Source organism: Xiphophorus maculatus, chromosome 2, assembly GCF_002775205.1.
Source record: "Xiphophorus maculatus strain JP 163 A chromosome 2, X_maculatus-5.0-male, whole genome shotgun sequence".
NCBI lineage: Eukaryota > Metazoa > Chordata > Actinopteri > Cyprinodontiformes > Poeciliidae > Xiphophorus > Xiphophorus maculatus.
Genome location: NC_036444.1, coordinates 1,449,777 through 1,473,014, shown reverse-complemented (window position 1 = coordinate 1,473,014; position 23,238 = coordinate 1,449,777). Strand labels below are relative to the sequence as shown.

Sequence of the window (23,238 nt, the reverse complement as noted above, 5' to 3'; positions counted from 1 at the left end):
TCAGTAGAAATATAGGTGCATTCTTCAAACAAACAATCGTCGACATTATTAGAATCGTGACAAAGCGACGCTGCATCAGAAACATCGGGTCAGTCTTTTGCGCCGGAGCGCTCAGCTCTTGGGCTGCCGCAGCAAACCGCGGATCCTGCGGACCAGCGCCTGGATGAAGGTGTAGCGGGAGCGGACCTGGCTGTATTGACCTTCGACCTCCAGGAGCTTCCTCTGCAGAGCCTCGCCGAAGCCTGCAGCCATGTCACCTTTCAGCTGCAGCACAGAAAAAACGGAGTCATGAACATGTTATCGTATCGTTTATCATTTATCATGATACATTTATAAGAATTTTTATACTTTGTCACAATAGATTACACTAAATGATGTTCAAAAACTGTAGTTATGGTTCCAAATGGTAGTTTTAGTATTTTCTCCAGTTTGTTCAGCAATAAATACAAATCATTTTGAAAAAAAACCTAAACCTTAAAGCATTTTACATGCAAATGATCTGTAAGAGATGTTTTTGTGTTTGTGGGGTTATAATTGCTGTGACACACAGTCACCTAAAAAAATACCTTAAAAAGATGCAATACATATTTCTTATTGTCAGTTACTTTTATTGCAATTGTACAACAATATTTCATAATAAAACTTTAAGTACACATCACCTTCCCCTATCTTAGATTAGGTAAACTTTATTGTCCTCAAGAGGAAATTTGCTTTGCAGACAGCAAGAAAAATTGCAAATACATAAAAGAAAAAATAAAACTACATTACAATAATAGTAATATGAAAGATCTAAATGTTTCCTACCAGATCCAGATCTTGCTGGCTGACTCTGGACAGTCCGATTCCCCGGCCGCCGCCAGCCTGCAGCGCGCCAAGCGAATCTGAAAAACAGACGAGATGCAGAAATCTCTGAGTGCAAACGGAGCAACAAGCCTTTATTAAAGCGTCTATTAAATCACAGACAGTTTAATACACGACCAAAAACAACAAAAACCTGCTTCCCATGGAGTTAAAACCTTAATTTTTCTAGAACATTTCAAAACCGTCAACCAGAATCTAAAACAAAACATCAGAACAACGATCATGTTGCCGTCTCACCGTCCGCCAGCCGGGTTCTGAACAAACTGCTTCCAGGCAACAGGGAGTCTTTTGGGTCGCTGGGAGTGCAGTGCAGCAGGTAGTACTCCAGATGGCGCCACAACACAAACAAGCAGGTCTCAATAACATCTGAGGAAGAGGTGAGTTAAGGCATTTCTACACCAAAAGATTATGAGCAGTTCTGTTTCTCTGACATCACCTGATTGTTCTGCATGTCTGCATTTCACATCATTCAGATTATTTTACAATCCTCAATTTAAACTGCAACCAAACTCACAAATGATGAACTCTAAACTGGTCTTTGAGGGAACTATTTTAACAGCTATTGTAACAGCGCTTGCCTCGTCCTGGCCACGCCCCTCAATGTATCTTGGCTCCGCCCACTTTGTTGTATTTTTCTAAATTTGGTAGTGGGGGGCTAAATGTTCCTCTATGAACAGAACTAAAGCCAGAAGGATACAGGAGCACAAGGCCAGCAGTTTGGCTCTGTTGTTGATGAACTGGACCAGCCGCCGCCTGGCGAGGAGACTCCTCTGGACCGACGAGATCTTCTCCACGCCGCCCGGACCCGACACCAGGCCCTGGCACAGCTACACACAGCCGCAAACACACAGTCAGCTACACAAGCTACTCTGGAAAATATGATTTTAAAAGGCTACAAACATTTTTTAGTAGCATCTTAAACATTCTGAAAAAGGCACTAAATTTTTATCTATCTCTTCAATTTTTTGTGAAAAATCTACAGATCCCTGCATTTTTATCACACCAACTCATAAATGTGAGTTTATTGTAAATTTTCAACAAAATTACTTAATCAATTGATATCCAGTTAAAGTCCAAGATATAGTGAGTAAAAAATGTATAAAAAATAAATTGAGCCATTTAAATGTGTCTGATCTGTCGGCTTGTTTGTTTTTTTTCTCATGTAGATTTTGGAAGATGAAAAAATATTGCAAATATCTATTAAATAGCAACACAAATTGATTTTTTACAACAACAAAAAACAGATTTCTTCCATTTTATAAAGCTTAAATTACATTTTTGCCATAAATGACTTTCATTTCACCACCTTTTGTTTTTTTGTTGTTGTTTTTTTTAACCCCTCCAGGGTCTTTTGTGGCTCTAGAGTCCCTTTTCATGAAGTAGGCTGACAGGAAAGGGGGAAGGAGAGGGGGGAAGACATGCGGTAAACGTCGCCGGGTCCGGGAGTCGAACCCGCGACGGCCGCGTCGAGGACTTGAGGCCTCCAAATGTGGGTTGCGCTAACCACTACGCCACCACGGCACGCCCTTCACCACCTTTTGTGACTGTTTTATTATATCAATGCTCATATTAGAGAAATTTTCTGTTTTCTGTTATGAAAGTACTGTCTATTAATGGCTGGTATCTGAATTTATAACCTTCAGTTTAAAGGATAATTAGTGAATTATAAGTTAAATTTCCCCTCTGGAATTAAATAATTGAATATAAATAAGTTGACAAGGTTCTGGCAGAGAACAGGCTGACGTTGCATTTCCTGTTTCTGACCCTGATTTGGTTTGAAACCCGGTGATCTGATGTAAGCCTGTAAGCTGGTTGGTTGCTGACCTCCTTCAGCTCCTCTGGAGGAAGCTGCTCCAGGCTCTGCAGCTTGCCCAGGCTCTGCCTGTGGCTCTGGTGGAACTGGAAGAAATCTGCAGCGCTGTTCTTCAGCAGGTACAGAACCAGACCCAGGCTGGGGACGCGTGAGTGAGCGATGGACGGCACAGAGGACGAGAGATCTGTAAAAAAAAAAGAATAAAAGCCTCTTTAAGCAAAATAAAGCGATTTGGGCACAGATTTCATAAAGTCAAACACTGGACGGAGTGAGTGGAGCGATGTGACCCACCTGAGCGCGCTCCGTCTCGGCCGGCCGGCTCGCTGCCTGATGGACTGAACAGGCAGATGCTGAACTGGGCCTGGGAGGAGCTCTGCAGCAGCAGCGTCTGGCAGAACTCCATGATGTTAGCGCACACCTGCAGGACGGAGCAGACATGCGTCAGCAGCGAATGGCCTCAGACCGGACAGGAGGCGGACTCTGCTTCAGGCGGCCGGACCTGCATCATGGCCGCCTCCATTTCCTCCCGTCGTTCGGCCGAGTCTCCGGGTGAAGAAATGTCCGCCTGCTTCAGCAGCCGCTCCCGTTCGCTTCCTGCGAGGCGACCCAGCAGGGACAGGCACAGCCGCTGAGAAACCAGACACCAGTTACTGCGACGCAGGTTTTTATACGGGTTTCACAACTCAAGACTTTTATCAATGAAATTTAAGACCTGCATCATGACAGAAATGTACAAAAGAAAATCCCAAAATCCGACTGGTGCTGACCTCATGAAGCACCATCTGGTTGCACAACATGCTGCTGTTAGCTTAGTGCTAGCCGTAACAGCAGCAGCGACCTTTTCCTGGGGAACTTTAGCCAGTCTGACATTTCTAGGTCTGTTTGAGGCTCTTTTTTATTTATGGTTTCTATAATGTGTGGTTTTATTTGAGTTTTACTTATTGTTTTTAGCTGTTGTGTTTTATTTTGGCTATTTAAAATATGTCTCAGTTTTAGAAGATTTAATCTTAATAATTCAAAATTATTAACTTAATAATTTAATTTTACAAGATTAGATTTTATAAGTCTTTGAAAGAGTTTTAACTTGTGATGCCAGAATCAATGATCTCAAAGCAACAATAAATTCAGTGGCAGGCCCAGTCACGCCGTATTTCACTTACATTTTGTAAGATGAATTTAAAAGACTTTAAAGATGAACAGACACCAGCATAGAATCTAATGACAAAATTAAAAATAAGAATTAGCTGCAAAGTTGCCTGAATAGTTGATTCTGCTTCTCAGCAGGTTTCTGAAATGAAACTGGCTTCATGTTTTCAGATTCTGTTGGATTTTAAAATACCTTGAATGGAAACATAAATGCTTCCAAGCACAGATTAGAAACTTTTTAAAATTTATCTGCTTCATTTGACATTTTTACAGCCAGTTTGTTTCAAATCAAACATTTTACCAGATTCATCCAGACCTGGAAATAATTTAGTGTCTGTAGAAAGGAGGTAGAACCCCAGGAAGCTTCATGATTGACGTGATTCACCTGAAATCTGGTGATGTGACCCTGGAACTCCATCAGAGCGGCACTGTTGATGTCTCCTCCCATCTCCAGGACGCCTAGCAGAACACAAACCTCATTTAGACGCTGAATCAAAGGGAAATGAGAACAATGTAGTTAATAAAAAGATCCAACAGGTCTTTTCTGCTCAGGTTGAGGTTTTTCTACCTGGCAGAGCGGTTTTACTGATGATGGCCGTGAGCAGAGAGAGCTCCTTCAAAGATCCCAAACTCAGATCCTGACAGCGCAGCAAAGACTGAACCGTGTCTGCATGGACGATCAGCCACTGGAGGACCTACACACACGCACACACACCCCCCCACACCCCCCCCCCACACACACACACACACACGCACACACACACACACACAGGCCTTTCTGTAACATAGAGCTGCATCTTTTACATTATTTGTGGCTGAAACAAATGATCAGATTAATCACGATGAATCAATTATTGAAATTGAAGTCAACTAATTTAGTAATCAATTAATTGCTAACTGGAATATAGAGACTATATTCCTATATTTGTACAGTTTTTTTTGCAACTGTACAAAGAAAATACTTACATTTTGCATTTGAGATAAAAACACCTTCGTCTGTAAATATGTTTTAACCAAAACTCCTGACGTGAGTTTTAACGTTGCCTGGTTCAGGTTCACTAAAGGAATTCTGTGTTATTGCATGTTAGGCGACAAAATGTTCATTTTCTTAATTAAAAAAGGAATTCAATTATTTGTTATTTGCATCTTATTTGCCGTTTTTTATTCAATTAATCGTCAGAATAATAGATAGAATCAATAGTTGCAGCCCTAAAATTATTCCTCAACACTTAAAGTCTTATAAAGAGTTGTGTTTACCTGCGCCGCCCCCTGCTGGTGGTTCATGGACGTAGACGTCAGTATGACCTGAAGAAGCTTCAGAGTTGGTAGGAGAATCTGCCTGTAGCGATCTATCGGACTCGGGATGAAGCCTGACGGATCCCTCATCATCCTGAGTTACCATGGCAACAAACACAGTGAGATACCAGATTAGGATTAGCGCTGAGCTGACATCAGGGCTCATACTCTTTTTACACAATAACATTTTCAAGTATTTTCAAACTTTATTTAAATATAATAAAATGTTATTGTGTCTCTTATAAACACCGTTCTCACCTGAATGGTAGCAGAACAAAACACAAATATAACCAAAAAAAATCCCCCAATTTCAATAATTTATTTTATGTATAAAATGTAAATCATGAGGAATAAAAAATATTCATTACATTGAAACAATCCAAGCAAATCTTGTTCAGGTAAATGACCTTTAAAAATTCTCTTACCAGGTTTTCTAACCTTTAATCACATTGAAATCATTTTCATAATTCATAACTGGCCAAAAACAATGAAAGTTTAGTTTAACTCCAGACAGTCAGAAAAAAATAGTGCATGTATTTTTATTAGGTGTATAAAAATATCTGGTAAAATAATGTTTTGCAAATTTAGTCTTACTAAACTGTGCGGCTTGAATATTAAGCACTTTCAAGGACTTTAAACAGAAATCAAGCACTTTTCAAACCTTGAAAACCTCCACCGGAAATTCAAGCATTTTAAGCACCTGAAATATGAACTCTGAAAATAGCTTATCATAAAGATTTGCCCATTTGTTGTGTTAAATGTTCAGAAACGTAAAGTAAACTATTCCAGTACCAGAGGCATGTTGAGCTCGGTACCTGTGGGAGTCGGAGTCGGGAACCATGTCGAACACCTGGCACTCGATCAGCTGCGCCACCAGGCCGCAGCGCAGCAGCTCCACGGCTCCCTGGCCGCTTTTCGCCACACGAGTCAGCAGAGCCTGCAGCCACAGAGTCTGTTAGTCTCTCCTGCAAACATCTGGAGCGTCTGAACGACGGCGCTCACCATCTTGCTTTCGTAGATGTAGAGCGGCTTGAGGAGGGGCGGCTGCGGCGCCAGCAGGCTCTGCAGGGCGGCGTCATCCTGCCGCAGACTCTCCACCAGAGAGCGCAGGTAGCCGCTGTTACACACGTAGAGCAGCCACTGATTCTGACGATCGATGGACAGGATGCGGTCCAGAACGGCTAGAGCCAGCATCTGACCCAAAGCAAAGGGAAACAGAACCAGAAATCAGCGGCAGATCGCTACCGGACGATAAAACCTCAAACAGCTCGTCCAAGATAAGCTAGCGCTTCACTAGTTCCTTTCAAAATGGGTTGGTTTGCCACAAACACAACGAGTCGGTTCAAACCCTAATGAAACAAACAACTAACGATGCGTTCACACCAGTCCTGTTCAGTCCGCTTTAATCCGACTCCAGTCCGTCCGCTTAGAAAGTCCGGCTCGTTTGTGAGGTGTGAATGAGTAATCAACTAAAAAATTTAAAAATCAAACTCTGGCTCTCCAAACCTCAGCCTGAGTTCAGTTGAAATGAACTCGTTTACTTTGAACGCCAAGCGGACCAGCAGGAAGTGGACTACAGTGCAGAGCATTCTGGGTAAATACAACCAAAACAAACATGCTAGCTTAGCACTAGCAGGAGAAATGTCTCGTGGTCTTTAGCTAAAGACTAAAGAGAAATCCTCCAACCACTAAAATCTGACGCCTCCATCTTGTTTCCATTTGGTGAAGCAGGAAGTTGCTCTCAGTGACTTCAGAGGTTTTTGTTAGAGCTGAACCGATCTGATGTCAATATCTGTATCGGTCCCAATATTCACAAAAATTCTAGATCGGGTATCAGTGGCAAAGTGCTTGAAACATAAGGCAGATCTATTCAGTCCATTTCTATTGTTATATGAGCCACTTCATGCTTTATTATTTATTTTACTCTTTACCTAGAAATCCTAATTACACGTTCTGAGCAGAGAGGAAGAGAACCACAGCAGCTGGAGATGGAACAAAAGTGGGATGTACCGATCCACTTTTTCACTTTGGTTCTAATAGAACCCAGCCTGCTGGACTCTCAGGAGGAAAAAACCCTTGAATCATCCATGTTAGTGGAAAACCAGCATACTGAGGTAAAAATGACTCAAAGTGGGAGTTCAGGAGCGAGTTCTCTCACCCTGCTTATTTCGTGACCGTCACAGGCGTCCCTACAGACGACCTCCATCAGCGTTTTGCCGTAGCTTTCGATGATGGCGAGGTTCTCCCTCTGCAGTTTGGAGAATCCGTCTTCGGGAGCCGTGAGTCGCTCCCACATGGCTTTTCCAGCTGCAGAAACAAAGACAAGTTCTGATCAATTTTCCTTTCCCTTCAAAGATCGCCAATAACTTCAGCTGGAGTTGTACCGGTCTGCAGAGTGTCTGGTTCCTCTGGTTTCTGGGCCATTTGCAGGTAATACAGCAGAGAGCCGTACAGGTGCGCACGTAGCCGCTGGTATCCGCCTCCTTCAGAAGGGAAAAAATGGCGTTTTAATCACAGACTTCCTGTCCGATAGAAAACAGGGAGGAAATAACGACCAACCGGTGCAGAGGATGAAGTCCAGCAGCTTGCGGAGGATGAGGTGGAGGGCGGAGTTAGCGATGGAGGCGAAGCCTGAAGACGCTTCTGATCCTACGCCCTGCTGCTGCTCCGAGAGCACCGATTGGCTGAGCTGGGCGGTCAGAGTGAATACGGCGCCGGCAACGATGGACATCAACTCTCCTGCTGCGTCCTCTGATAAAACCTGGGGAACGGGAAGCAGGAGTAGGCCGGTCACCATAACTAACGTTACTGGACGATAAAATGTCCCAGAAATTATTGTGATAAACGATAATACTGTTGTTTTGAGACCATTTTAAAATAATAATGTTAATGGAATAATAATGCAAGTTTTCCCTCTCAAAGACCAATAAACATTTAACATTGGAGCTGGAAAATATTTTAAATATACAAAATAAAATAAGTTTATTCTGATTAAACTTCAGACAGAGAAAAAAAATGTTTCCGTCTTTTTTAGGTGTATGTAAATATCTGGTTTCAACTGTAAATAGTGTTTTAAAATTTAGGCTTTTAAATAAATGCTTGATTTCACTTAATTACAAAACTCTGCAGCGCTTTCAAGGACTTCAAAATCAAAACCTTGAAAACACCTAAATGACTTTCAAGCATTTTCAAGGATTTCCAGCCTTGAACCAAACTCTGAACCAACATAACGGATGCAGACGAGTCAGTGACCTTATCAAAGAGGTCGAGCAGCAGGTCTCTGATGATGAGCTGCCGGTCGTCAGCAGGAATCAGGTCAGCTGGGCAGGCGGTCAGCAGCGTCTCCACCAGGCTCCTCCAGGACTGCAGCGCGTGCCGCTTGGCGCTCAGGCTGCGGCGGACGCGGTTTCGCTCCACCACCTGCTGCAGGATGGAGTTCACCTCCTGAGGGAAAAACAAAACGACGCAGCGACGAAGGACAGAGTCAGAAAAATTATACTGAATATAAAGATAAAAGTTCAGAACTTAAGACGGATGGACAGATAGACTGATGTTCAATCAGATGGATGTATGGGGGGTGTACTTACTTCCATGAGCAGCGGTCTCTGTCCGATGGCGGCCATGCCCTGCAGGGCGTTCACCTCGGCCACCAGCACTCTGTGCAGCAACTGGGAACAAAGTGGGAAACCAGAATGAAACTGGAAGAAATCCAGACGGAGAAGCAGGCGAACCAGCAAGCCATCGTCCTCCATCTTCAAACTGACCTTGACGTTGCAGACGGTGTGGCCCTGTTCGTTCACATGCTCACAGTTGGAGATCACCTGTTCGATCTGAGCGCGCTCAAAGAAGTCCAGCTGCAGCAGCTCCGGTAAGTCCTGACTGAAGTCGATGGCGTCCAGAACGCTGAGCAGCTTCCTGCGCACTGATGGAGGAAAACACCAACACACACTCCGACATGAGGAGGAGTCAGCATTCACTGAGGTTCACACACTTTGACACATGCCTGAAAATAGGGCTGGGCGTCAAATTGATTTTATGAACTAGTCGATTTTTTGAAAATCAGGATTTATTTTCCATGAACGCCTGCCTTGGTTTCCATAGTTCAGTGACGTCAGAAATTTTCTAGAAAAATCTGGAAATTCTTTGAGCTCCAAAAGTTAAACATTTTCAACTTTTAAAACTCCAATTTTCAAGGTTTTTCTAGAAGATTTTGGTATAAATTTACTCCCTTTCCATCTCCAAACGCCCTAAAACGCCGTCGTTTGTCTGGTATGAAAAACATCAGAGGTTTTATTTTAAGCCACATCGGCCAGCTCTACCTAAAGATGACTCGGCTTCACTTTCGAGACTGAATGAGAGAAATGAGGCACAAACCTTTACAGACCGTCTCAAAATGGAGGAAACCGCTGACTGATCTGCTGTCTTCTTCCATGCCAGACTCTCCATCGGCTGGAAAAAAACACAGCTGAGGTCAACTATGCAGCACAGCACTGCTAATTGTAACATTTTAAAACAGATTTTTTGTTTTTTAATCACCATATTGAATAAAATTTCCTTTAATGACTAAGAAGAAAAGCAGCAGCTGTGCTTTAATCCTCAGCAGACTGGGGCGGCAGCGTACCTGCGTGCTGCGGGTGCGGCTGGTCGTCCAGCAGGAGGCTGAGGAGGCGCTGCGTGTGCGAGCGCTGCCGGTTCAGTGAGGTCACCCTCAGCTCGATGGCGGCCGTCTTCATGAGCCACGACATCTGGGACAGCGCCGCAATCTGGTTCTCTGCAGACAAACGGATCACAATCAGGAAAATAACGTCAACATTCACTAGCATGGTTATTATGGGATGGTTTAGATCCGGGGTGTGCAGCCGGCCGCTGTGGCTCCAAATAATGTCAGCAAAAAATGCTAAAGAACAGAGAAAAATAATAAATAAAAACATGCTGGCATTAGCAGATTTAGATGTGTATATCTTTAAGGTTTCCTCAAAGAAGGAAACTAACAGTATAAGGAATATTCTTTTCTGAACCATTTTTATGTCAAATTTGCACTTTTTTCTGACATTATTTTCAATAAAAAATTTATGTGCTGTTGAAGAAAATTTATTATTTCTTTAAAAAAACATTTTATGATATTCTGGAAGTTAAAATGTGAAACAAATATTGTTTTATTCAAAAATAGTTAAAGTTTAAAGAGTTTAATCGCTGATGAGAGTCATTTGTCCATCCAGAAGCAGAACTTTGCATCTGCTTCCTGACACCAGGGGGCGCTCCAGTTGTCTGAACGAGCTTCGTGCTTCACTGCTGTAAAAGTTGCGATCGTCTCAGCAGGTTGTCTGAACTCACCTGTCAGGACGAAGGGGAGGTGCTGCAGGTGGGAGAACAGGAAGTCCTGGCTGGTCCTCAGGTAGCGCATGGTGGGTCCAGATGTGTCGGGACAGGCGCACAGCTGGTAGATCACCTGAAGCACCACAGAAACTGTGCAACTCAGACAAAACATTTCAATACAACAACATTTCAGTGACGAAGGTTACCTGGTAGCAGAGCTCCGCCAGGTGAGGCGCCTGCTGGGTGAGGACGGGTCCGGACCGTTTCTCTGTGCCTCGCTGCAGCAGACTCAGGATGGCGTGCAGGCAGCTACGCAGACACCCCAGCACACCTGCAGCAGTTCAGACGACGCTCACGTCACCTGGTCACAACCACCAACAGGTGAGCTTGACCCGCTGCACTCACCTGGATCCTGCAGGTTGGTGGAAGCCACCGGCTTCTTGACTTCATAACCCAGAAGGTAGAGCGCCAGGTTGGGCGCCTTCAGCTCCAAGGAGGTGATGAGCAGGTTCAGGATGTGGATCTGGGTTTTGTGTCGGATTCTCGCCACTTTCTTTGGTCGATCAACATCTAAAGACCAACAACTCTGATTGGTCAGTTTGACTGCCTCCAGTTTATCTTTCACAGAATTTAAAATGGACTCATGGCTGTTTTTAGATCTGTCGCAATAAGCAATAAATCAAATGTTAGAAAAATTATTCTCCAGGTTCATTTACTTATGAGTTTATTTTACGAGTTATGTTTTCATATTAGTCTTTTTATATTATTATTCTCATATTATTATTCTGTTTTATGTTTACTTAACGTCTCTCTTTTGTAGTACATTATTAACTTTGTTTAGGATGTTTGCCTAGAAGCTAAAAACGTTAAAACATTCATGTGTTATCAGTTTCCTCTGAAACTGATTAGCTGTGGTCAGCCACATGCCCTTGTAAGGGCATGTCCACAGAAGGTTCCAGAACATAAAGATCGTTGGTCAATTCTCTGTGTGACTGTGTGAAGAACCCCAACCTCCTTTTTCTATACATAATAAAGAGTAATGCAAAGAAAGATCTGGCAGAGTTGATTCCAGACAGTGTTTGACAGCGATTTTTTGCGTCTGTTTTCAACTCTCCTCTTCTGCAGAAAAGTAAATCTTTGTCTCTGGTTGATTCTTTGCAGGTTAGGACATAAAATAAACCTATAATCAAATAACCATATTTTAAATTAAAACAAACTCAATCATTTCTATTTGCACGATTTATCGTTTTCTCTTTTTACTAAAAATTTGATGATGAAAGTTTTCAGTTTGGTGCTTTTAAGAAGAAACAACTTAATTTACAGAATTCATTTTATGTGTTGTTTCTGTATATTTAATTTGGACATTTAAAATGTCTTTCAGTTCCATTAAATGTTCATTAGAAAAAGATTATTGATATTTGACAATGTGTTCTTGGATTATTATATCATTACTATATTACCTGAAAATGGTCTCAAAGCAACAATGTCATAGTTTACAGCAATAACTTCTGGGAAAATTTATCATCCAGCAAAATGAGTTATGATGACAGATTTAGCTGTTATGTATTAGAAAACAGAAATGAATCACCATCTTCTCCTTCTGTTCCTTCTTCTGCCTCTTCATTGTCCAAACACTCCACAAATCCAGCCATCAGCTTTGCACTCACCGCCTGAACCACAAAGAGAAACAGATAAAACCTGAAATTCTTTACAAAGATTTCTGCCTGAAACTAGAGAAGAGAGAACAAATCATAAGGATCCATCATTAGTTTAAACATCAGACTTTGAGAATATTTACAGTGAAAATACTGTAGACTGTTTTGTTTTTTTAAATAAAATATTATCACCCGGATGCCGCCATGTTGTTTTCACTTAAATGCACCTGGGTAGATTACATATGCTAGGTGCTACAGCACTAGCTTCATCCAGTCAGAGCAGTAATTATTTTGTACAATAATTAAAGTTCTAAAGTGCTATTATGATAAACATCAGATCAGGAGCCGATCATGTTGAGCAGAAATCTCACATATTAACAACACATGCAAACTCTGATGCTGTTTTCCTCAATCCAGATGTTTTGTGGTCCCTCATCAGCCTCCATCACTTTGACTTATTGTGTTTTGTTTATAGATATGAGTCCATTTTGACCTGCATGCTGGGTCGTTGTCCCAGCATGCATTGCACAATACAGAAAAATGGCAACCTCCAGAGGTGAAAAATATAACAGAGATACTAACTTTTTGAAGTAATTATGAGTTTTTATGCATCACAAATAACTTCTAGGTTAAGAGGAAGATTACAACATATATAGGCCAACATGTTCAACTAGTCATGGATCCCTCTAAATTTAAATTACAGCTGAAAGCTTTAAAACATTTATCTAATGTTATCTAATGCTGGGGCTGTGCAGACCTGGTCATGTGTGAAATCTCCCACCAGCCGAATCTGGATGTTGGGGTAGTTGGCGATGCGTCGCAGAATCCTGGCGCTCTGGAAAGCAGCTTCTGGGTTTGAGCTGCTGTGGTAAAGATACCTGCAACAAAAACCGATCATGAGGTCAATAATCTGAACCTGCAACAAGATAAAGCGACTGGGCTGACATCCGGGTGCGTACCTGGCGATGTTTACGATGTGGTCGGCTCTCCTGGTCTGCGGACTGACCCCCTGGAAGAGCTGCTCCAGGGGGGAGACGAGCAGAGACGACTGGCTCTCCCGCAGCAGGTCCATGAACATCACCTCCTTCTGCAGCGCCAGGTCCAGCAGGCACAGACAGTGCAGCACAGCGGACTCCAGGTGCTTCTTACCTGTAAGGCACAGGTGTCAAACTTAAGGCCTGGGGGCGAAATGTGGCCCACCATACGCTTTTATGTGGCCTTTTAAACTCCAAATTATAAAAGTTCTTAAGAGCCAAATTTACTCTCAGTCCAGTGAAACAAAACTTTAGAGCTGAAAATCTTATGTGACCTTTTGGGAAAAAAAGATAAATAAATATATGCTATAGAAATTTGTTTGTCAGTTTTAAAAAACTATGAAACGGAAAACTCTTTAAAAGAATAAATTAATTTTTTTCCGTGGGATGTCGACATTTGTGGAAAATTATGAAAGACAAAACAAACAAAAAAACATACTTTTAAACCTAAAGACTGAAAAATAGATCTAAGAAACATTTTTATGCAATGAAAGTATTCCATAACAAACTTGTGCATTTTCACAGCAGGAATATGTTAAACATTAGTTATTTCTAAATCAGCTCAACTGTTGTGGTGGGTTCAAAGAGATTACTTGCTATACAAAATATGTGCATATTTTGCACAAAATCATCCTTGGATAACAAAAATTTAGTCTGATCAGATCTGCCCATTTTCAGCTGATTTAAAGTTTTCTGTCACTTTAAATCCAAATGAGCCGCTGCTGGCCACGCCCCCCAACTCAATGTTTGCACTCTCACATAAAAATAGTTGCAAATAAATGAGCAATTATGCAACCATGTCTTTGAAAAGCAAAACTGGAGCCTTCTGCACAACCAATAAGAATGTAGCAAGTGGTTTCTGGATAGTAAACTCTTGTCTTTTCCAGCAGCCATTGTAAGGCGCATACAGACCAAATGTGCTGGAGCTCAGCTTGGGTTGCTAGGTGACGGGCGGTGCCTGCTGACTTGTGACGTTACATTCAGGAGGTTTTGAAAATGGCTCATAATCCAGTCGCAACTAATTTTAACTTATCTCCCAAAACCAGCTGGGTGGTTTTTTTAAGCACTTTGTTTTCAGAAGCTGTAGAAACCCATATGTAAGTACAAAAACGTGCAAAATGTGAATTTTACAAAATATGTCTTCTTTTAAAAAAAAAACCTTGGGCAGGCAGAGAGCGTTTCCTCACCGGGGAAGAGAGCGTATGTGTCCAGCTGGCGGACGCCCTCCTCCAGCAGGCTGAGGCAGAGCGCCAGCATGGGCGAGTCGTTGAGCAGGTGGAACATGATGCTGTGGCCGGGCGGCTTGTGAGCGAGGACCTGCTCCCCCTGCAGCTCCACCGTCTCCTGCACAAAGTCCGAAGGCTGCGGCTCGTAGTCGCGCAGCAGCTTGTGGAAAACCTCCAGGACGCTGTCAGCGACCTCCCACTGACAGAAGAAGAAACACAGGTTTGTATCCTGACCCCACAGTCAAATTAAAGAACCTATCAGACATTTTCAAGGTAAGTTTTCAACTTATCACACTTTGGAGATAAAAACAAATGAACCACTGTTAATACAGCTTCATTACACATTAACTGTTTTTTTCAAATACACCTATTCATACTCTTCACTTATCAGGTTTTATACCATAAACATGCAAATATGAGCTGGTGAGACAGTAAAAATCCTTGAATGTTTTAATATAATTTATTACTTTGTAAGTAACTTTTTTGTGGTAATATTCTACATTCCACAGCTGGGACAAGATCAAATAAAATACAGCAAAGTGTTGTTTTGAGATGTCTCTCTCTCTCTCACACACCTTTTACAAAACACCAATTCAACAAAAAATCCCCCAAATTCAATAAAATTGTATATTAGATATGAATAGTACATTTGTACTTATCCATGATAAACGTAAAAAAGCTAGAAAGCTAGCAAGGGTATGTTAGCAGCCAGCTAATGGTAGCCTCAAATGCCAAGAGTGAAAAAATTATAAAATATATAGAATATGTACAATTAAATTGTCCTGCCAAGAAAAAATTTAAGACTTGTGATTTATGTATTTGAGGCCAACTTACTGTTTTTAATCCATTTAAAACCATTTAAGGCCTTAATTTTAAACCTTGAAAAAAAAAATTCTCACCAAGATTTCTGGCGTTTAGTAAAACTAAATAATTTTAGTGATTCTAACTGACCTAAAACAAGAGAAGTTTAGTCTGATTTAACTTCAGATGGTGAGAAAAAAATTATTTTTATTAGGTGTAAAAAAATATGAACTGTAAATAATGTTTTCCAGTTTTAGGCTTTTATCAAACATTAGATTGCACTTTATTACAAAACTATACAGTCAGAATTATCAAGCACCAGTCTGCACACTGGAGCTCCGTCCAAACGCTCTGCGTGAGTTTACCTTCTCAGCTGGACGGCGATACGCTCGGGTCGGGAACGGGAGGAACACGGAGTCACGCAGGAAGTTCAGGTAGGGCTGGAAGCCGGGAACGCGAAGCCCCGCCCCCAAATTACCAGGTATGCTGCTCTCCACCAGGGTGCTGATGAGGTGGCAGAAGGCCCGGGTCAGAGGATACTCCTCACAGCTCGACTCGATCTCATTCAGCTCCACCTGAGAGCCAAACACAACCAGAATCAGACGAATCCAGATCTGATGACGGGGTGAAAACCCAGACAAATACTAACCTCAATCCCGGCTGCTTGCCTCTGGCCCGGCGCTCGGACAGTCTGGAGGATCTGGAAAACACAAGAGTCATGAAAGGAGCGCTGTACGAATCTGTTGCTTCTACTCCACTGCTGCCTGAGCTTTACTTAATGTCGAGTTATAGTCAGTGTTCAACATACAAAACATCGTGAAGTTCAAGAGGTTAAATGAAGCAGAAAGAGGAGAAAACTCTGCCCCAATTTCTATGTGATGGGTACAAAATGTACAAATGACAATAAAGACTTTACTTATAAAAATCAATCATTGTGATCATAAAAATATATAAAATACCAAGAAACCGGGGAGGTAGTGTCTAAAGAACCTCTGGGGCCAGAACCAGAACAGCTGCAGATTAAATTAAACACAACTGGGCTCTGGTTCTGATCTGGAAACATCTGAAGGCTTCTGGACATTCCTTCGGCGTGTCAGAGTAAAAGCGCGTTGTCAGTATAGCCGCACCGTTTCCTGTCCTACCTGTGTGTTTCCTGTCCTACCTGTGTGTTTCCTGTCCTACCTGTGTGTTTCATGTCCTACCAGTGTGTGTCCTGTCCTACCTGTGTGTTTCCTGTCCTACCTGTGTGTACTCTAGCGACTGCCAGAGAGACGCGGCGATCTCTGGCGACTTCCCAAAAGCTGCCAGCGACTGAAGGAGCTCCGCCTTCAGAACCGGAGGAACGCTGCACTGCAGCAATCCCAGCATCACCACCACCGGAGTCCACTGTGGGTGTTCGCACAACGCCAGTCGAGCGTTCTCACTCTGCAGAGGAAAATAATCATCACTAACAGATGAAGGAAGCAGAGAACCCTGCTGCTTCACAGTTAAAGGGACAGGAGCATCTTTAGGGCTGCTTGTTGTGTCGTACCCAGGTAATGATAGTGGTGAGAAGCTGCAGGAAGGCAGTGAGTCCTTCCAGCTCTCGCTGGGTGATTCCCCGCAGCGGCGGGTGGCGGTAGTGGGCCGAGTCCGGATTGGGAAGGTCTCGTCTCAGGTTCTCATGGTACAGCATGAGGGAGTGGAAGAAATGCTCCCAGGACACCGGACTGCCTGAAGCTCCCTGGATGTTGTCACCTGGACAGAGAAAAAAAGATCAGACACTCTTTATTTTCTCTTTATGGGAAAATATGTCTAAAAGCCAAAAAATAGTAACTTTCATGCTTTTCTAGACTCTGCAGAGAAGAGCAGAAGGAAACTAAACTAACTTTTTGCTCTGGCTGCACTGCACATTTAACATCATAGTTTTACAGTTGTTTATTTTTTTAATTCATTGTCTATAAATGTAATATTGATTTGGATTGGATTATTTAACAATCAAGTAAACAAAAAGTTTTTTATTTGAACCAGAAGTCCGTAAAGCAACCAAAAATAGTATTCAAGTCAAAGTAGCACTTCTCCAACATATTTTTACTCAAATAAAAGTAAAAAGTGTCCGTCCAAAAAAATTACACGAGTAAAAATGTATTTGATAAAAAAGCGACTCGAGTACTGAGTAACTGATCAAAACACCAATCATTTAATAGCTAAAAATTACATCATCAAACAGACCAAAATATAAAGTTATGTGAAAATTTTGGTATTTTAAAAATCAGGATAAATAATTGCAAAATAAAAAAAGCAGGCAAAAAATAAATGTTTCAATATAAAACTTATGAAAGTTTAACAAAAGCTGCAGGCCTGTGTCTGGTGAATGTTTGTCCTTCATTCAGTGAAGTTACCCACGGTGGATCAAGCATCCAGAAATTTCACTCAGGAAACAGTAGAAATACTTCATAAAGTAGTTCAAGTGAATTAACTTTATTATTTATTTCAGCCTCGTTTGTTTACACCATCATGAACTTCAAAGTCTAATTTTACAGATTTCCATTTTGAAAAGCAGCCATCTCAGACCTGTTGTTATTATTAAAGAGTAATAATTGTTGTAAATGTGTTTTCTTACTGTGTGTAGCCCCGTTGGTCTTCAGAAGACTGAAGCAGTAGTGAGCACACTGCGGGCCGTTGGCAAGGCCTTTCAACATGCTCAGGTAGGAAATGTAGAGGGTGGAGGGCAGAAGGTCTCCCATCTGACGCACAAACTTTGACAGGACCACCTGCACCACAGAGCAACGTGAGCAGGACTCTGTTTGCTGAGCTGCAGCTCAGCGTCTGAACAAACCCTGACCTGTTTATGAGGCGGCCGCTGCAGCGCCATGCCGAGGTACGAGCCCTGCAGCGAGGTGTGCTGCAGAGACTCGGTGGGACACCAGAACTCCAGACCCAGCTCCAGTCCAAACGGGTCTTTAGTGTAAAACTCCCCGATCTGACACACACAACACATGAGACAGGATTCAGAAAGGATGATTGAGATTTGCATGAATATGTTTATGGCAAAGGGGCCAGTTGAAATAAGCAATGAATGAATTAATGGCATGATAAATTGAAATGAGCTCAATAATTTCCAATTGTGTGATTTATTGTTTTCCTTTTTTTTTCTCTCTTTCTACCAAAAACTGGATGACAAAAGTCGGGCTGAACCAATTACAGTTTTCTGGCCGATCGCTGATCTTTAGAAACTCTGACCTGCCGATTCCAATTTTGGCTGAAACCAATTTTTTCAATGTTGTTAGATATAGAAAGAAATAAGAAGACAGTGGTTGATTTTTACACTTTTGCTGAGAGAGATCAGATCGGCTTCACACGTAAATATCGGCCGATCACCGATCTCCCAAAATTAAGGAAATCGGATGGCTGATAAATCGGTGCACCGTAAATAAAAGTCTTCATTCCAGTGCTTTGGTTTTAACTAGCCTTTTATTTAAGGGACATTTTGATTACAAAGAGTTCATAATTCATTTTATTTGTTGTTTTATTTGTTTATTTTGGATATTTAAAATGTCTTCCAGTTCCGGTGTTAAATGTTCATTAGAATTTAAAGTTTGTTGATCTTTGAGAATGTTTACCTGCATTATTTTGCCATTATCATTATAATACTTAAAAATGGTGTCAAACAATATAGTGGTTTATTGCAATTATTTCATGGATAATTTATTGTCCAGCCAAATTTGTCATCAGGCAAAGCTGCAACGACTCACCAGAACCATGAGGTGATCCAAATCTTTCCGCAGTGAAGATGGAAGTTCGCTGTCCATCTGCAGAGACATGTGGACCAGACGGGCGTCTTCATCAGCGCGGTTACGAAGCTGCTTCACCTGCAGACGCACAAAAAGGCAGAAATAAATAAAATAAAATGTATTATTTAGTGAATAAACTGAATTACAACTGTCTGAAGAGGAACATCTGACCTTCATCGGCATGAGAGCAAGGAAGTCTGTGATGAGCGAATGGAGGCGGCGAATGTAAAACTCTTCCTGGGCACAAGCGTTGCATCCCAGAATCCCCTCCTTCATGAAGAGGAAGACGTCTCCCAGCAGAGCCTGGTCGGCCAGCGCCTCGTCCGCTTCGGTGAATTCAACCAGGGCTGAAAACACACACACAGACACACACACATCAGGTCAATCTGGAGCCTCACGGAAATACAACCAGCATCCACCAAGCAGTCAGACTGAGGATGGAGAGCGTTCTGGTTAAAATCAATAATCTGCAGACGATTCATGTTTTTTAGCTAATTTTTAAACAGGAATACAAAATGTTCTGCAAGAATTTGTAGCAAAAGTTTTAATAGTTGTCAGAAAATTAAAGATGGAAAAATTCACAATAACGAGCTGAGAAAAGAAAAGACGGACAGATAATAAGGGACGGACGGAGGGATAATAAGATAATAAGAGAAATAAGGGCTGATCTTGTGTGTGTGACGTCACGCTGCAACATGTCTAAACCAGACTTGAAACCTCTCAACCTCCGTCGTTTTTCCAGGAACCAGCGGCCATTTTGAACCCAGATCTTAAAGCCTCACCTGACCCCTGACCCACGCGGCAGGCTCACCTGACCCCTGACCCACGCGGCAGGCTCACCTGACCCCTGCGGCAGCTGGGACAGAACCCTGAGAGCCAGAGCCCAGGCCAGCCGGCACACGGCCTGCAGCCCTGGGAGTTTCCACGGCTGGCCGTCCATCAGGCGGCTGTGAACCGCCGAGACGTACTGCCTCTCCGTCAGCAGCGGCAGAGCCTGGAGCAGATCTGAGGGACAAACCGTCACACGGTCAGGCCGGCAGCGCCACAGCAGGTCGCATTCAAGCTGCGCATGCATCACCTTCTCTGTCTTCTGTTCCTTGCTCTATGAAGCTGACGTCCAAACAGTAGAGCAGAGCCATGACCAGAGCCAGGTTTACGCTGTCCAATGAGCCGTCGGCCTGAGCCGTCACCGTCTCCAGGTGACCAATCAGAGCCAAGGTGTCGTCTCTGGTCAGCGGCGACTGACAGGTCCACGAAAACAAGCTGTCTGCCAAAGCCTGGCGACACTCTCTGATGAGGTCAGAAACCTGAAGCAAAACAAAACTTTCAGCTCAAATCTGGATAAAGAAGCTGGATAACTGTTGATGCTGCTGGTTGATCCAGGATGTTTGCTCCCACCTCCTTTCTGTGCTTTTCATTCCCCAAGCCGCGCTCTTTCTGCAGCCGCTCAAACTCCCGCGTCACACTTATGTCTGACACCAAAGTCAGGATGCGTTTGGTCAGTCCCTGGCTCATCAGCTCGTCTGTGAAACGGGTCGTCAAGGCAACCAGCTCTTCACTGTGATACGACGGACGGCATGTCATAAAAAAACAACCAGGTAAAAGATGAGTGAATCAGTTATTTAAATAATCAATTATTCTGGCGACTAATCAGATAACAAAATTGCCGCTTTCTACAGATTTTTTATTTAATCACTTAGGACTTTTTTATACAATATTAAAAATACAGTAAACGATGCAAATGAAAAACAATTCCTTTATTAAATAAGAATATAAACATTTTATTGTCTAAAATGCAGTAACTTAGCCTTCCTTTAGTTTGGGGCTGAAACGGTTAATCGCAATCAATAGATTATTAAAATAATTATCAATTAATTTAGTGATCAATTAATTGTTAACTGGAGAATACAGAAGTCATTTGCAGAGATGTAATTTAGCCAAAACTCCTTTAGTGACAGTTTCAGCTTCACCTCTTTCACATTCTGTAAATAAATCTCCTATTAAGCTACTTTTTCTATCCACCAATAAATAAAACAGATCAGTACGACACTGTACTGAAGATCAGTCCAGTAAAAATGTCTGACCTTTTCACATTCTGATGATTGTATTTTTATAGCTGCAGATTCATCCTTTACTCACTAAGGGAATGCTGCTATCGCATTTTAGGGAATACTATGTTCATTTTCTTATTTAAAAAAGGAATAATTCAGCATTCCTTTGGTGTAAACTGGAGTCTGTGTACTCCAGTTAATAAGTTAACTGATTACTAAATTAGTTGACAATTCTTTGTAGAATCGATGCATCAGGATAATTTGATTAATCGTTTCAGCCCCGAGGTCAAGCACTAAACATCACAATCAGCGCTCACCTCAAATCCAGGGTGAACGTCTTGCCATGTCGTGACTGGATGAGCGTACGCAGAGAGTTGGCGACGCACAGCTTCCCGTCCCAGTAGAGCAGAACGGCCACCAGGCCTCGCGTCAGGCCTGGAAAATGAGGCTGCTGTTGCTCACCTGGTGAAGATGGAGCGATGCTTTAGTGATGTTCAACAATTAAGTTAACGTGGTCACATAACTTTCACATTACCAGCCAAGAGAAGCTCCAAAGCAGCCAACTCTCCGATGTCAAACAGATCACTGAGGATGAAGGCCTCGGTCAGAAGCTGCTCTGGAAGGAGCCGGGAGCCCTGCTGACCCTGGATGGCGATGCCTTCTGTGCTGGCTTTACGCACTTTTTCTCTCTGTTCTGGACTTTTTGGCTAAAAACAAACATATTTTATCACTTTCTGTTGGGTTAGAAACTGATTAGGTTAATTAAAGTTGCTGCGCTTGGACATTTCCTCACCGGATTCTTAAAAAGGGAGAGAAAGTGAGGTTTGTGTTTCTTCAGCTGCAGATCCAGAAGGTGGACGGTTTCTGACTGTCTTCTCAGTATGGCGCCGTCTACCGTCTCCCACAGCTCTTTAAGTGGGCCCCACAGACTGGCCCCTGAGTGAGCACAAAGGTTCATCACTGAGTTGTACATGCTGGTTCTCTTAATGATACCAAACACTGTTTTTGTTCATCCTCTATGGCTACGTTCATACAGACAGCAAAACATATCTGGCTTTTTTCACAACAGTCAGAACGGCCCAATCTTTACACCCCACCCCCCCAAAAAATAAAACATCTAATCTGTTAGACTTCCAGATGTGGAACTAAATCCCTTCTAAAATCCCCATTAACAAAAATTAAACACATCCAGATTTAATTTGGTTTCTATTTGTTTACTTTGGATTAGTGACAGGGCACAAGGTCGAACCATTAGTGCTTGATTTATCTTAAAATGGGTAGATTTTTTTAAACCAACCTAATAATATGTTAGTATTTTAAAGCATCTTTCTATCAAACATTCACTGATTTGATGTCTAACCAGAGCCACTGCTTCATGTAAGGTGTAAGCAGTGAAAGTTGCAGCTACGCATTAATCCTCAAAACATATCATTTTCAAACACTTTGACACCAATTGTTAAAATGTTTTTGTTCTAATTTAACAATCTTGTTTCTTTAAGATGTTCCAATAAAAAAACATTTTTGCTCAATGAAAATGTTATTTTTAACATAACATAACAACCCATTTGCTGAATAAAGAAATATCAGAAATCCATTTGACAATGTTTTTATTGCAATTTATCAAAAACAAAAGCAAACGTTTCATTGCAGCATTAAAAAACGGACAAAATGTTCTCGTTTTTATAAACAATATTTTGGCTTTAGATTGGTTTTAATGCCATAAATTACCACAGAATTTCCTATCTGAAAATGATATAAATAGTTTTTTGTTCGATCTACATGCGTGATTTCGGTTCTATTCAAAAGGTCTTCCTAATTTGCTAAAGATTAGAAATTCATGTGAATTTCAGAATTACTGTAAACCACAGTATTATAAGTTAGTTTCAGTTTTACTCCCAAGTAGGCAAACGCAATAACCAACACTGCTGAGAAAAAACGTTTCATTCAGAAAGACAGTGATTTTCTATCATATTTATTTTTTGAAAAAGCAACAGAATTGGTGTCCATCCTCCAAGACTCTGTTATTTAGCTTTCAATTGCATTAGCTAGGCTAGGCTAGGCTAGCAGTCAGAACCATCCAGGCGGATCGTGTTCAGACAAACAGACAGTGAGCTGAACCTTGAATTTATGCGCCTAACTGTGCGACATAAAAATGTAGGCTTAGAGAAACAGACATAACTAAATAATTTCTTGAAATAAACATCATTACCTGAATTTACCGCCATCGGCACCGCCATGATGCAGTAAGAAGTGTTCGGCAAGCAGG

General features: G+C 42.0%; 1 protein-coding gene across 1 annotated transcript; it reads right to left on the bottom strand.

Moving 5' to 3' along the window:
* Positions 1-20: 20 nt before the first annotated feature.
* Positions 21-23,238, bottom strand: nup205 (nucleoporin 205). The gene is made up of 42 exons (XM_023352284.1): positions 23,182-23,238; positions 21,766-21,908; positions 21,508-21,679; positions 21,290-21,434; positions 20,320-20,479; positions 20,000-20,228; positions 19,762-19,926; positions 19,093-19,268; positions 18,883-18,999; positions 17,973-18,110; positions 17,751-17,901; positions 16,680-16,885; positions 16,391-16,573; positions 15,798-15,848; positions 15,514-15,723; positions 14,309-14,546; positions 13,047-13,236; positions 12,845-12,965; positions 12,021-12,102; positions 10,838-11,002; positions 10,639-10,763; positions 10,451-10,565; positions 9,738-9,887; positions 9,491-9,565; positions 8,881-9,038; positions 8,704-8,784; positions 8,369-8,560; positions 7,676-7,877; positions 7,501-7,599; positions 7,275-7,423; positions 6,119-6,310; positions 5,932-6,053; positions 5,078-5,210; positions 4,389-4,515; positions 4,206-4,279; positions 3,174-3,302; positions 2,966-3,092; positions 2,686-2,858; positions 1,559-1,688; positions 1,099-1,227; positions 805-881; positions 21-264 (listed from the first exon to the last, which is right to left on the bottom strand). Exons 1-42 carry the CDS (start codon positions 23,207-23,209, stop codon positions 112-114), a joined length of 5,982 nt encoding a protein of 1,993 aa, XP_023208052.1. The 5' UTR covers positions 23,210-23,238; the 3' UTR covers positions 21-111.